The sequence below is a fragment of the Cyanistes caeruleus genome, chromosome 5 (assembly GCF_971803275.1).
Source record: "Cyanistes caeruleus chromosome 5, bCyaCae1.hap1.1, whole genome shotgun sequence".
Classification (NCBI taxonomy): domain Eukaryota; kingdom Metazoa; phylum Chordata; class Aves; order Passeriformes; family Paridae; genus Cyanistes; species Cyanistes caeruleus.
The window spans coordinates 68,509,075-68,524,332 of record NC_141705.1 but is presented as its reverse complement, the minus strand read 5'-3'; the positions used below and the strand labels follow the sequence as shown (position 1 = coordinate 68,524,332).

The window sequence follows — 15,258 nt, the reverse complement described above, 5'->3', positions numbered from 1 at the left end:
ATGGTTGTCCATCTCCATAGCTTTAAGAGAAAAATATTTCAGCTTATAAAGCATCTCCTTATTCTCTCTTCCCTATCTAAAACTTAAGCCTTGTTTTTGTCCTATATTTTTCTAATACTAAAAAAAAAAAAAATCTGTGTTTTTCTAAAAGTGAAAAAAAAAAATAAAAAAAATAAAGTAAAGAGTAGAAACAGAATAATATTTCTGAGAGGCAGGACATTTTTTAGTTTGTGTTGTCCGATGGAACAACAGTCACTTGAAGAAATTCCATATAGTAGAACATGTCACATTTGTCAATTTTAACCTGAAATTTATTAACAGGAATGTCTGTACTACGAACATGTGTTAAGTATAGGAATATATTGCATGTTTTCCTACTTGTAAGAAGTAAATTTCTGTCTTTACAAGCTAACACCATTAATTTCAGCTCTTAGTTACTCCCATTGCATATTCTTTTAAACAGACTTAATCAGACAAATTTTGTGTTATTTAGCAAGTAATGCTTGGTTATTACTACAAGTTCTTGAAGTCATAACACTTAAAATTGCAGTACATATATATTATTCTTACTATGATGATGTGAGTTGGCTGCTAGTCATTTAACTATATATAAGGTCTTACTATTTCTTAGTGCAATTACTTAAAATAAGTGTCTTGGAAATTGTTTTTATTTTTAGATTTAAAACTGTTCTTACTAAAGTTGATTTGTTAAAGATTGGACAATGTATATTTAATAATTAATGTTCCCCAGTGATATTTATTGTCAGTCAGGATTCACTTTACAGTCAATAAATAACCTAAAAAATCTGAATTTTGTAGCCAGTTTTGTCTAATTCTTAGAGCAATGCTTTGGGAAATTGGAGATATATATATATGAATATAAATATGTATATCTGCTATATACCTTTTTTATGACGGTTTTGTCCTACTACTGCAAATGTTTCTTTTTGTTTGTTTTTTCCTAACATACATAAAATTTTCTTAACCATATTTAAAGCTACCAGCTTGTTATTCTGACAAAACCCTGTGAGAATAAATTATTTTTATTAATACTCTACATGTCAAAACCTTGCAGTCAGTCAAATAACAGAAGGAGTGTTCATTGTCTCTCTCCCCCACTGATGCTGTTCTAGGAGTTGGAGTTAGAAGATTCAGACATCAAGTGAAACAGTGAAAGATGATAAGAAAACACTTGATTCTCACAAGGTATTTCCTACTAAAAGAGATTGTTTTGCAGTTTTGTTTGCTCTTGACACTATTTTGAGTAAATGTGAATTCCTAAGACATGCTCAAGGCAATTAAATATTTATGCTCCCCAAACTCAATTTTTAAGCAACATTTTCTGTTTACAAGAATCAGGTTTGCTTTGGTTTTATCTCTTTTCTTTCAGGTTACAAGACAGATTTTTTTATTATTATTTTCATTGGGGGAAAAAGATATGTATTTATAGTGTTTGTGAAGACTTTGCTCAGCTGAAAAAAGTAATAGGTAACATGAGTATAACATTGTGTTCTTCCATATTTCTATTTTTAAGTCCTATTACATGTGATATTTTCCATTTTGCCTTCTATTAGGCCTGAAATTGGAAACTATTTAAAACCTAACAAACCCCGGAGTTTATCCCTGTTCTTTGAATAGCAACAGAAGTATGGCTGTCATGGTTTGACACATCAATGAAGAACAGCCTCTGCTCTGCAGCAGGTACTCAAGTGGAACTTTTGCAAGTGGGCTCTCATCAGGAGTGAAACACTGGCTGCTGACTCTGCTGCTTTTGGTCACAGACTGCTGCCTTTATGAACCAGGTTTGTCCTTCTGCCTCTTTTGTGTTTTATATAGACTTGATTACAAAGGAGGCACTTGTCCTCTTACCTGGGAGTTGCAGCAGGTCAGCAGCAGCAGGAGTTACTGGCTGCTTCCCATCAGCTGACTCCTTTTAGCCAACCCTTCCCATTTCCTGCGCCAATCCGATTTTTCCAAGCAATTAGGAAGAAAACTAAACCATAACTTTTACAAAATCACTTTAGGGAAGATGTTGCTTAATTGTTTGCTTCATTCAAATGAACACTTCTAACATTCACTTCTCTGAGTAAGAATGCCTTTTATGAGAAGCTGCTAAAAATAGGAATTTGAGAGCAGGGATGTTAAAAGTAGGGCCAGAGAGGAGCAAATTTGTCGCAGGGCAAGTTCTGTTTGCACTGAGGGAGTACTATCAATTTTGTCTCTGTCCTGTCTTTCACTGGTCCTGAAACAACAGTGCCTGCTTGAACAAACCTGCTCCTCAGGAGTGATTGGATCTGGTGCTCTGGGTGTTAGCAGCTGCAGTGCTGAACCACAGGCAGACATGAGATCTGACTGGATCACCCTTGCTAACATTTTCATGTAGAACCCATAACTCACTTGATCAGCAACACTTGCTTGAATGCTGCCTTTTGCCTTGGCTCTTCCCACTAAATAGTTCTTGAGCTGGGAAGTGGTCCTGATCTAAGAATCTGCAGTAATCTTTAATTCTGCCTTTATAACTCAGGAAACCACAGTAACCTTCATTTTAGAATGTGAACATTTTTTGGACAAACACTGAATTGTAGCTTCATTGACATGAGCTAAAGTAAGCTCTTTCAGTGGTCCTAGAGTGGTAGCTGTAAAAGGCAATCAGAGTGAAGATCCTGAATAATTTTCTTTTCCAGCCAGGTTTTAATGTATTTCCCCTGCAAATCAATTCATGTATCATAGAGCTCAATTACCTGCCCATAAAATGAGAGTTGTTGCTCAGAACTGTGGAATTAGGGTAACAAGAACTGTAATGATACACTAGATAAACACTGTTGCAATACTCTCTCAGCCCTGTTAGGGTATTTTAAATTTGCAGCAGATCTCAGTAAGGATGAGAAAATGCTGAGCTACATAAAAATGATGGAGACTGGAGGAGAAATTAGCCTTGCAGTGTTCTACAGTCCCAACATTTCCAACCACCACACCTGGTAGTGAAAATGCTGGTTTGTATTTGAAAAAAAGGAACTGCAATCAATCAAATGCACTGCCAAGTATAAATTAATTTCTGTAAGTCAAGTCCCTTAGGAACAATTCCTTAATAAAAGATCTGTTTCAAATCTCCTAAGTCTTCTAAAACCAACCCCAACAAAACACAGAAAACATAGTGTCTTTATTTGACCTGTCCTAGACTTCATTTATTTATTTACAGTCTGAAGGATGAGTCAAGTACCTGCAGTGGTGCCTTTAGCAATGCAAAACAAAATATTTTGAATATTCTTATTTAGCGTTCCAGTTTTAATGAGCTTGGAGCATAGTGAAGGAGATCAGATGTTTGCAGGTTCTGGATGAGGGTAGAAATAATTAAAAAGCATCTTAAAAGTAACATCATATTTTTGTCAGCCATCTCTTCAGGGACTACTTTAAATCCCAGAATGTTCAAGAGCCATCATCACTGTACAAACAGAAGCTCCAACTGAACGAAACCAGAAGAAGTGGATATGGCAAATTCTCTGGTCCAAGTGGTGATATTAATCTGGTGAGGCTCTGGATTCCCATTTCAGACATACTATCACAGCTTAAATATAGGAAAAAATTGGGATTTTACTTTGCTGTGGTCTCTTTTTGTTTTGCAAAATATGTGATAGTTAATATATGAGTAAAATCTTGTATAAAAACAGGTTTGTTTTTTGGTTTTTTTTCTAACAAATAGCCAAATGCATATTACCTGCCTTGCTGGAAAATAATTGAGGTCTTCCTCTAAGAAATTTTTTCTCAGAGTGCCTTTCTTTGTGATTTGTGTTCTTATCTTAGGAAGATACAGGAGTTGCTCATTTTAATGCTGTCCAGCGGACTATTCCATGCTTTCTCAGCTGTTTGGATCTGCAGTTCAGGATTGGACCAAGAAAAATGGTGATGGGATGAAATTATTTTTATTCTTAAATGAGGACAATTCCATTTTTAAACATACACATGTGCTTCCAATGCTTTCAGTAGTCAAGGATGAAATTTTGAACAGACATGAATTCCTCAGTCTTTGTTTCTTTTTCCCTGAAGGATGGAATTTGGACTTTGCCCACCAGTGCAGTCCTTGCTATGGGCAGATGTTTCTTCTGTTCTTCTTACCAGCAGTAGGAGTGGTTGGACACTGAACCTCAAAGAAGAGGGAGCTAACATCCCTTACCTGGATAAGTCCCACAGGTAAGCACCTTGGAGAAGTTCTTCAACCAAAACCAGTTCCTGTAAGGCTTTCCAGCCCTTGACAGGAAATAAGCTGATTCCTGCAGGCTGCAACATGAAGACTTCCAGACTGAAGTGAGCATCCTGCTATAAGGAAGGATTTGGGAGTAGTGAGTCATCATTTGTATGGGAAATTAATCTGTGATTTTTATTTATTGTTTTTTTTCATTTGAAGTAACATCACATCATCATAGAGAGACATTGTCTGTCATTTCTGGTGTGGATACCTGAATAACTCAGCTAGACAGGTAGCATGATAAGGTAATACAATGCAGATATTGAAAGGAATTTTTTGGATGATTTTTTTGTTAGTTCAAGCTGCAGTCCCTGATTTATTCAGGCTTTGAAGTACCATGCAAGCCTTTCCCACAGAAGAAATTCTGTTTTATGTAAATAATGCACTGTGCAGTAAACTAGAAGAAAGCAGGGAGCATAGAGCATGAAGTTAGTGTTTCATGCAGGTGTTTGAAGGCAATGTGGGATTCCAGAGCTTAGTGTTTGAATTGCAACTTGAATTTCCTTCTTTGCTGTTATTTAGACTGCTCTGAAGTAGTCATGAGAAGCAAAAATGAAAGGCAATGTTGTTTGATGGGGACTGTGGTAGGGCTTTCTTGCCAGATTTGAAATGGCTTGAATTGATTAAAATCTCCAGGTGAGGGGAAGATTGTATCCATTCCTCTCTCTTATTAAAGCAAATTTTCCAAGAGGGATGTAAAATTGCAGTTGAGGGTTGGGGTGGTTTTTTCTTTTTTCCCTTCTTTCATGTGCAACCTAACAACTCCAATTTCACAGGCCTATTTAACATTTGATCCCTAAAAGTCAGTCCTTTGCTTTGTATTTTGGGCACTTGTTCATCTTGGGGAATTTGTCATCTTCTCAGGGCATTGAAGGTCAACCAAATGCTGCAGGTTTCATTCTTCCTTTCATATGGTCTATGTCCTGGGGTTTGACTCTTAAGCAGAGCTATTTTTTTATTTTGCAGCCTAGCAGTTGTACGGTGGGGCTGTGTGCAGGTGAATTCACTTGAGAACGATGGGTAAATCAGCTCCTGGGAAGATGTGCACTGCTTGGCCCCGATGCTTCAGCATGCTTGAGGTCAGCTTGGCTGTCTCTGACTGTCTAATAATAATGCAGAATGATAGAATTAAGTATTCATTGTAATTGGTGATCAATAAGATTTGTTTTCAGCTAAATCTGCGTGCTAGTTTCTAAAGCACTCCAGTCTGTTTCATCAATGACCTTTGTGGTTTTAGCTTAAGCTAAAAATCTAGTTTCTGCTGTTGTTATTTTCTGCCCTGTCGCTGTGAGAGGAAGGGATGATGGCTGGAGGTTTGGCAGTCAGCGAGGGCCTGGCCACCACTGCAGTTCTGTACACTCAGCCTTGGAGATGTGATCAGGAATGTGCTGTTAGTTGCCAGTTTTGTATTGCAAAGACTGAGCATGCTGCCATCACTGTGTTTGATGAGTGAGTTTTCATTGGTTTGGTCCAACTCCAAAGCAGCCTTAATTTGAAGGTGGAATTCTTTGTGGATGAGGCTGTGAAGAATATGGTGTTTATACTCCCATCCTACGGGCAGTACGGTAGAACAACTCCTAACTGATTTGGTAATAAAGACCTAGTTTTTCTTCACTAAACCTGCCCTAGCCAAATTCATCAGCTGGTGATAGCTATCTCTGGAGTGGGAGTTCTTTATTGAGTTGATTGACAATTTGATATACTTTGTCAAGCTGTGTTGTTTAGTTTCTGTTGATCCAGAGACACCTGAGGCTCCTTTTGCTTCCTAAGGGATTAAAGTAGCAAGCACTTAGAATGAGATATTGGGAAGATGGGTGCAGGAGACTTTGTAATTTACTATGGAAAAACATAATAATGATGATGAATATTTCAGGTGGAAATGATAGTATTTCACTATATACTATGTGAAATGCTTTTATGTGATTTTTTTTCATTTCTCTTTTATTTTTTAATCCTGGATAAATTAAATGAGGCTTTTGGGGAAAGCATGAGCTGGAATTTCTATTGAGGTTGATAACCTCTGATTCTGCTCTCGTTTGTCTGTCTGCTGGAACTTGTAGCAAACTAGCTATGTCCAAGTTTAATTGTGTAATAATTATCTTTCAAATCGAGCCTTTCTCACTTGGTGCTGATGTATTTGGGGGAGGGAGGGGAATGGAGAGTAAAGAGCTCCTTTCATGAATACAATTTTAATTTCATCTTGCTGATTCGAGCCTTTCCAAGATTCAAGTGAGCATTGGATCAGGTTGGAACTGAGGGGATGACTCATGACTCTGGCATAAAAACTACATTGCATTCCACATATTGGGAGTTTTCTGTTGCCCACAAGAAAGTTCAGGAAAAAAAAGAAAAATATAGAAATGGGTTTCAAATTTCCTGTGCTATTTTCAGTTGACTCCTCTTTCTGGAGGTGCCTTAGCAAGTGTAGGACATCTGAAAAACTTGGAACTGCAACTTTCTTGTTGAGGCTCTGATGAACATTGCTTCTGTCATCAAGTTCTTGTGTTCATACTTTGAACTTAGCTGAGTAATGTTGGTATCAGCAGACTCTGCTAAAGCCATGCCTTCCTAATTAATAATGCATTCTTAATAAAAAAAAAAATAAATCTATTTCTTCATGTATTTAATTACCTAGTGAGTGTAAGACTGAATGAAGTTAATACCGTGCAGATTTCAAGCAAAACGCTGCTTTTTAATGTGCTTCAGTATAGGCTATGCACAAGTCAATAGACATGATTTTTAAGCCTCAGTTACCTTTCATTACCCTGTGCATATTCAAATTCAGATTGATGAATGCTGAACCAAAAGCAGACATCATAGAGTTAATTGAAGTTCTTTAAATTCAGAGGCAAACTATTTTCATAGCTTTGTTTTGAGGGTGGGTTGCTTTTGATGTCTGGGGTTTTTTTGGCTAAGGCAATGGCAAACATTTATTTATCCTGCTCCCTCCCCATTTTCCACCATCGTTGTTGCCAGTGATGCCTGCAGTGCTCAGTGGTCAATGACCCTCAGCCAGGGTGAGCTGCAGGAGCCTTACAGACGGGCCTGTTCTTTCTCCCAGTGCTAGAACAAGTGCAAGAGCACAGTGCCATTTTGCTAAAAGCTAATATTTTTCCCAGCAGCTTCTTCTCCAGGCAGAATGAAATGCTTTCTTCAAGAGCAACCACATCTTTTCTCTGCCTGAAAGGTTGTGTTTGTTTGGGGTTTTTTCTCTTGCCTTAGGTGAGAGATAAAAAAAAAATGAAGAGGAAAGCCCAAGGAAATGCCAAAAGTACCAAGTGGTAGTAATTTTGTGTGAGTGTCTCCATTTACACTTCAAACTTGCTCTTGGAGAACTTGGAGCTGCATTTAAAATGTATTTTGGTAGGTGGTCTGCTGCTGACTATCTGCATTTCTTCTTCCATTTCTTTTCTGTGCTTGTTTGGTATTGCTGCTGAATGTCCCCAAAGAGTAAAGTGGTGTGGAAGAGTTGAGGAAGCAGCTTTTGAAATTCTAAAGCTGATGTGTAGGTTTTGTTCCTCTTGGATTTTTAAAAGCAGGTATGTCATCCAAGTTAACTTTCTTCAGCAAGTAACAAGATTGTCGTCCTTCCACTGATGCTCTGTATTTTAACAGAGGTATTTGATGGTGCTGGAAAGGAGCAAGATGCAGAATGAGTTTGAGAGAAGTGATTTAAAGTGGGAGCACAGATGGTTGATTCCTAAAAATCAAAAAACGGATGTTTTGTTTCGTAGGAAAATGAAATCTAATCCTATTTGAGGGTCAACAGGATAAATACAAAGAACTAAATACAGATGTAGATACATATATACATATATGCGTATATATATATATATATATATATATATATATATATATATGTATAACCCCGCCCCCCGAAATCTATGAAGCAGGACTGATTGGTGCCATAGCCCAGGCAGCCTGTGGATCTAATTGCCTGCCTGTATTCAGCCCTTGCCTGGATGCCAGGGGAGACGTCTCTGGATTTGTCTCCAGACAGCTTTCCAGGGATGATCCTGCTCCTTTCCTGGTGCCCCAGAGTGCTGCAAGCCCCCCGTCCTGGGGCCATGGTGATGCCTGCCGGGGCCTTTAGGGTCCCCCCTAAAGGGCAGACAGGGTTTGACTGCAAGCTTCCTTGGAAGGTGGAGGCAGGTGAATATTGGCCACCTTCTTCTTTCCCGCTGCCCTCCGTGCTCTTGCAAAGCCTGCTGGGGCACTGGGGCTCTCCATTGCAGGCAGTCTGGAGCTGCCATGCAAAGCCATCTCTCAAGGAGTCCCCAGGTCTCAGGTGCAACCTCAAGAAAATGACACAGCAACGTGTAGAAAACGTGAACTTTATTCACTTGACTACTTCTAAAATCTACAATCCAACGTTACTAGAAGACTATGGGGTAAGAATCTTAAGGCTAAGAAACTTCAATGCTTCAACTGTTTAGAACTGAACACTAAGGGAAAGGTCAACTTCTTGGGGGAAACGTGGTGGGGAATCGAACAACAACAGGGGTGTGGCTAACTTGTAAGGTGGGGAACGTCGCAGTGCCTGGGCTGGGCACTGGTCACCCGTTCCCCGTAAGGTTCTGTAGCTGGAGCGCGACGCTGGAGGTCAGAGCTGTGGGGAGGTGCGGAGTCTCCTGTCACTGCCCTCTTTTGCCGCCGTCTTGGTGGTTGGCCTCCTCGGCTGAGAGCTGTAGCGAAGGTGCAGCCGCATCAGGTCACGGTTTTGCCTGAGCAGCTGCATCAACTTGGTGGGACAGCCGAGTCTTCGATGGCGGCGGGGCCCCGCACGGCCCGAAGGGCTCTGGAGATTCCGCTGCAAGGCAAAGCACAGGGATCCCCATGGAAGAGGCAGAGAGGCAGAGCGGGGCCGGCACCTGTGGGGCTGCCTTTGGCCTGGGAGACAGAGACTCGGGCCCAGTTGGGCTGGGCTGGCCCGGGGAAGAGGCTGCAGCAGGCAGAGCTCTGCCGCCTCTGCTTGGTGCTGTCCATGGAGCTCAGCCCCTGGGCCACATTCCCCAGCCAGGAGCTCAGGCCCCTTCTGCCGCAGGGCATTGGCCAAAGGGTGCCCAAGAGGCCCTCAAGGTCTGCCCCATCCCACCTGCCCCTGACCCCCCACCCCCTGCCTCACCTCTCCCCAGCGTCTCTGAAATCTTCTTCCAAGGGCCCATCCCATGGCCATTCCTATGAGGAGCACGTCAATGAGCAGGAGTGTCCTGGACGCCCACCAGAGGAGCGCAGAGTCCTTCTCCTCCAGGTCGAAATCCTCCGGAACCAGAGGAGAGGCACCCGTGCTCCTCTCGGGTTTGCTCACAGGGTCGAGGGGATGGGCCAAGAGCAGCAGCACGTAAAGCTGCAGCAGCGCGGAGGAGCCGTGAGCAGCCATAGTGCTCTGCCAGCAGCACCGAGGCTCTGGGCGTCTCTCTGCGAGCAGCTGTGCCTGGGCACTGGGGCGCAGCAACAGCTGGGGACAGTTGCCAGCCAGCGTGCCGTCCCCAGAGGCTGTGATGTCACAGGAGCACAGAACGCCCTGGCTGCAGAGAGCCCTGAGAGAATGTTGAGTCCAAGCTGGGAGCCATGGCGGCAAGCATGGCCAGCAGAGCGGGGCCCGAGCGCTGCGGCCTGGCTTGCCTTGCACCCGTGCCACAATGATGACTCCAGCAGCCCCTGTCAGGCCATTGCAGTATCTGATGGCCCACGCTGGGCACAAGTTCTTCCCAATGGCCAGCGTAAACCTCCCTTGGCCCAGCTTCCAAGCCTTGTTGGCATCTGCTCTCTCTTGTCCTTGCCCACCTGGCTGGCGCTGCCGTGTTGCTCGCTGGCCTGTCTGTGGGAGAAGAGGCTGTGCCAATGAGTGCTGCTCAACTTGGAGGCCATTCAAAGGAGGATTTGATTGGGCCTGCTGTGGGAAGAAGGAATATGCGTGCACATGGCCACTTCCCATAGGTTTTACCCCAGATTTTCATGAGCAGCTGTCCTAGTGAAAGTCAAGTCTGTTTTAGTGAGTATTTGAGGGCTTCCAGAGCACAGTGCCATCTCAGGGGAATTCTGCTGGTTGAGTTCTACTGAGGCTTTTGAGATGAGTTGCAAATCCTGAAAATGTTCTCCTTGCCCAGGTAGTAATTTCACAGTTTAGACTCTGGGGATATTGATTGCTCAGTGTTGAGGACCTCATGTAACTTTCAGCCCCAGAAACTTTCAACCTCCAGTGATTGTCCTTGAGACAAAACCATTTGAAATCTTTTTTTCTGTGGACAGGAATTGCTTCGGTGTTACTTCACATCATCCATTAAAAATTTGATGCCTGGAACAAATCCCGAGTGCTGTGTGATTTCCTTGGTCGTGTTCTTTGGAATGGCTTCCCCCTCATTTTGTGAAGCTGGCCCCAGAAAGGTCATAGATGGGTGAGAAGTTCTGAAAGGCCAAGTGGTGCAGATCTTTGCCTCCTGTTTCGAGGTCTGCGGTGAGCTGTGAGTCCAAGAGCTGATCTGACGTGATGGTGAAAACACAGTTGTCGTGGTTTTAAAGCAGTAACTGAAAAAATACTAGAAAACTTACTTATTTCTTGCTGTGAGATATGGATTAGAGCAAGAGCAAAACAGGCTTAAAACTTAAAAGGAATAAAGAAAGTTTATTCACAAAACTACAAGAATAAGAACACCAGAATAAACTTTCAGAAAACCCTTTTATCCCGCACTACCCAGCATTCCCTTGTTCACATGACAAGATAGAAACAAAAGACTTTGGAACTTTGGTGTTTAAAACAGTCCCAATTCTTGCTAGAGTCTCTTTATCAGTGTTTGTATAGAAACAGAAATCTTCTTCTGCTAATCTATGGAGTTTCTCACAAGAAAAATATTTCTGTTATAGTTTTCTATTTGTTTGATGCCAGCTGCCCGGAAATCTGCCATGAGTTCACTCCTCCCATTTCACATCACTCTGAGGTGTGTATGGGCCATGAGTCCTCTTCATCTGTCTCTGTGAGCTTCGCAGGAAAACAGTTTTCTCATTGCCCTCAAGGCCTCAAATCTTCACTCCACTCTGTTCCAGCGCCTCACTGTATCACAATTACTCTACTTTTTACTCAAAATCCACACTTTGAACACTCCATGCTTCCCAATATACTCTGTCATGAATTAAAGGAGTTTTTTTCAGAACATGGTTGTCCATCTCCATAGCTTTAAGAGAAAAATATTTCAGCTTATAAAGCATCTCCTTATTCTCTCTTCCCTATCTAAAACTTAAGCCTTGTTTTTGTCCTATATTTTTCTAATACTAAAAAAAAAAAAAATCTGTGTTTTTCTAAAAGTGAAAAAAAAAAATAAAAAAAATAAAGTAAAGAGTAGAAACAGAATAATATTTCTGAGAGGCAGGACATTTTTTAGTTTGTGTTGTCCGATGGAACAACAGTCACTTGAAGAAATTCCATATAGTAGAACATGTCACATTTGTCAATTTTAACCTGAAATTTATTAACAGGAATGTCTGTACTACGAACATGTGTTAAGTATAGGAATATATTGCATGTTTTCCTACTTGTAAGAAGTAAATTTCTGTCTTTACAAGCTAACACCATTAATTTCAGCTCTTAGTTATTCCCATTGCATATTCTTTTAAACAGACTTAATCAGACAAATTTTGTGTTATTTAGCAAGTAATGCTTGGTTATTACTACAAGTTCTTGAAGTCATAACACTTAAAATTGCAGTACATATATATTATTCTTACTATGATGATGTGAGTTGGCTGCTAGTCATTTAACTATATATAAGGTCTTACTATTTCTTAGTGCAATTACTTAAAATAAGTGTCTTGGAAATTGTTTTTATTTTTAGATTTAAAACTGTTCTTACTAAAGTTGATTTGTTAAAGATTGGACAATGTATATTTAATAATTAATGTTCCCCAGTGATATTTATTGTCAGTCAGGATTCACTTTACAGTCAATAAATAACCTAAAAAATCTGAATTTTGTAGCCAGTTTTGTCTAATTCTTAGAGCAATGCTTTGGGAAATTGGAGATATATATATATGAATATAAATATGTATATCTGCTATATACCTTTTTTATGACGGTTTTGTCCTACTACTGCAAATGTTTCTTTTTGTTTGTTTTTTCCTAACATACATAAAATTTTCTTAACCATATTTAAAGCTACCAGCTTGTTATTCTGACAAAACCCTGTGAGAATAAATTATTTTTATTAATACTCTACATGTCAAAACCTTGCAGTCAGTCAAATAACAGAAGGAGTGTTCATTGTCTCTCTCCCCCACTGATGCTGTTCTAGGAGTTGGAGTTAGAAGATTCAGACATCAAGTGAAACAGTGAAAGATGATAAGAAAACACTTGATTCTCACAAGGTATTTCCTACTAAAAGAGATTGTTTTGCAGTTTTGTTTGCTCTTGACACTATTTTGAGTAAATGTGAATTCCTAAGACATGCTCAAGGCAATTAAATATTTATGCTCCCCAAACTCAATTTTTAAGCAACATTTTCTGTTTACAAGAATCAGGTTTGCTTTGGTTTTATCTCTTTTCTTTCAGGTTACAAGACAGATTTTTTTATTATTATTTTCATTGGGGGAAAAAGATATGTATTTATAGTGTTTGTGAAGACTTTGCTCAGCTGAAAAAAGTAATAGGTAACATGAGTATAACATTGTGTTCTTCCATATTTCTATTTTTAAGTCCTATTACATGTGATATTTTCCATTTTGCCTTCTATTAGGCCTGAAATTGGAAACTATTTAAAACCTAACAAACCCCGGAGTTTATCCCTGTTCTTTGAATAGCAACAGAAGTATGGCTGTCATGGTTTGACACATCAATGAAGAACAGCCTCTGCTCTGCAGCAGGTACTCAAGTGGAACTTTTGCAAGTGGGCTCTCATCAGGAGTGAAACACTGGCTGCTGACTCTGCTGCTTTTGGTCACAGACTGCTGCCTTTATGAACCAGGTTTGTCCTTCTGCCTCTTTTGTGTTTTATATAGACTTGATTACAAAGGAGGCACTTGTCCTCTTACCTGGGAGTTGCAGCAGGTCAGCAGCAGCAGGAGTTACTGGCTGCTTCCCATCAGCTGACTCCTTTTAGCCAACCCTTCCCATTTCCTGCACCAATCCGATTTTTCCAAGCAATTAGGAAGAAAACTAAACCATAACTTTTACAAAATCACTTTAGGGAAGATGTTGCTTAATTGTTTGCTTCATTCAAATGAACACTTCTAACATTCACTTCTCTGAGTAAGAATGCCTTTTATGAGAAGCTGCTAAAAATAGGAATTTGAGAGCAGGGATGTTAAAAGTAGGGCCAGAGAGGAGCAAATTTGTCGCAGGGCAAGTTCTGTTTGCACTGAGGGAGTACTATCAATTTTGTCTCTGTCCTGTCTTTCACTGGTCCTGAAACAACAGTGCCTGCTTGAACAAACCTGCTCCTCAGGAGTGATTGGATCTGGTGCTCTGGGTGTTAGCAGCTGCAGTGCTGAACCACAGGCAGACATGAGATCTGACTGGATCACCCTTGCTAACATTTTCATGTAGAACCCATAACTCACTTGATCAGCAACACTTGCTTGAATGCTGCCTTTTGCCTTGGCTCTTCCCACTAAATAGTTCTTGAGCTGGGAAGTGGTCCTGATCTAAGAATCTGCAGTAATCTTTAATTCTGCCTTTATAACTCAGGAAACCACAGTAACCTTCATTTTAGAATGTGAACATTTTTTGGACAAACACTGAATTGTAGCTTCATTGACATGAGCTAAAGTAAGCTCTTTCAGTGGTCCTAGAGTGGTAGCTGTAAAAGGCAATCAGAGTGAAGATCCTGAATAATTTTCTTTTCCAGCCAGGTTTTAATGTATTTCCCCTGCAAATCAATTCATGTATCATAGAGCTCAATTACCTGCCCATAAAATGAGAGTTGTTGCTCAGAACTGTGGAATTAGGGTAACAAGAACTGTAATGATACACTAGATAAACACTGTTGCAATACTCTCTCAGCCCTGTTAGGGTATTTTAAATTTGCAGCAGATCTCAGTAAGGATGAGAAAATGCTGAGCTACATAAAAATGATGGAGACTGGAGGAGAAATTAGCCTTGCAGTGTTCTACAGTCCCAACATTTCCAACCACCACACCTGGTAGTGAAAATGCTGGTTTGTATTTGAAAAAAAGGAACTGCAATCAATCAAATGCACTGCCAAGTATAAATTAATTTCTGTAAGTCAAGTCCCTTAGGAACAATTCCTTAATAAAAGATCTGTTTCAAATCTCCTAAGTCTTCTAAAACCAACCCCAACAAAACACAGAAAACATAGTGTCTTTATTTGACCTGTCCTAGACTTCATTTATTTATTTACAGTCTGAAGGATGAGTCAAGTACCTGCAGTGGTGCCTTTAGCAATGCAAAACAAAATATTTTGAATATTCTTATTTAGCGTTCCAGTTTTAATGAGCTTGGAGCATAGTGAAGGAGATCAGATGTTTGCAGGTTCTGGATGAGGGTAGAAATAATTAAAAAGCATCTTAAAAGTAACATCATATTTTTGTCAGCCATCTCTTCAGGGACTACTTTAAATCCCAGAATGTTCAAGAGCCATCATCACTGTACAAACAGAAGCTCCAACTGAACGAAACCAGAAGAAGTGGATATGGCAAATTCTCTGGTCCAAGTGGTGATATTAATCTGGTGAGGCTCTGGATTCCCATTTCAGACATACTATCACAGCTTAAATATAGGAAAAAATTGGGATTTTACTTTGCTGTGGTCTCTTTTTGTTTTGCAAAATATGTGATAGTTAATATATGAGTAAAATCTTGTATAAAAACAGGTTTGTTTTTTGGTTTTTTTTCTAACAAATAGCCAAATGCATATTACCTGCCTTGCTGGAAAATAATTGAGGTCTTCCTCTAAGAAATTTTTTCTCAGAGTGCCTTTCTTTGTGATTTGTGTTCTTATCTTAGGAAGATACAGGAGTTGCTCATTTTAATGCTGTCCAGCGGACTATTCCATGCTTTCTCAGCTG

The 15,258-nt window shown here is 40.2% G+C and overlaps 1 protein-coding gene across 1 annotated transcript; it reads left to right on the top strand.

Annotated features, from left to right (window-relative positions):
* Positions 1–1,638: 1,638 nt before the first annotated feature.
* Positions 1,639–6,849, top strand: LOC147653217 (uncharacterized). Its single transcript, XM_086890174.1, has 5 exons — positions 1,639–1,802; positions 3,391–3,526; positions 3,802–3,900; positions 4,045–4,188; positions 5,210–6,849. Exons 2-5 carry the CDS (start codon positions 3,489–3,491, stop codon positions 5,265–5,267), a joined length of 339 nt encoding a protein of 112 aa, XP_086746300.1. The 5' UTR covers positions 1,639–1,802; positions 3,391–3,488; the 3' UTR covers positions 5,268–6,849.
* The last annotated feature ends 8,409 nt before the right edge of the window (positions 6,850–15,258 follow it).

Excerpts from the sequence above, each read along its gene's own strand:
- LOC147653217 (XM_086890174.1), top strand. The coding sequence starts at position 3,489 with ATGGCAAATTCTCTGGTCCAAGTGGTGATATTAATCTG. Across the intron at positions 3,527-3,801 it reads CAAGTGGTGATATTAATCTG|GAAGATACAGGAGTTGCTCA; the intron begins GTGAGGCTCTGG and ends TTCTTATCTTAG. Across the intron at positions 4,189-5,209 it reads TACCTGGATAAGTCCCACAG|CCTAGCAGTTGTACGGTGGG; the intron begins GTAAGCACCTTG and ends TTTATTTTGCAG.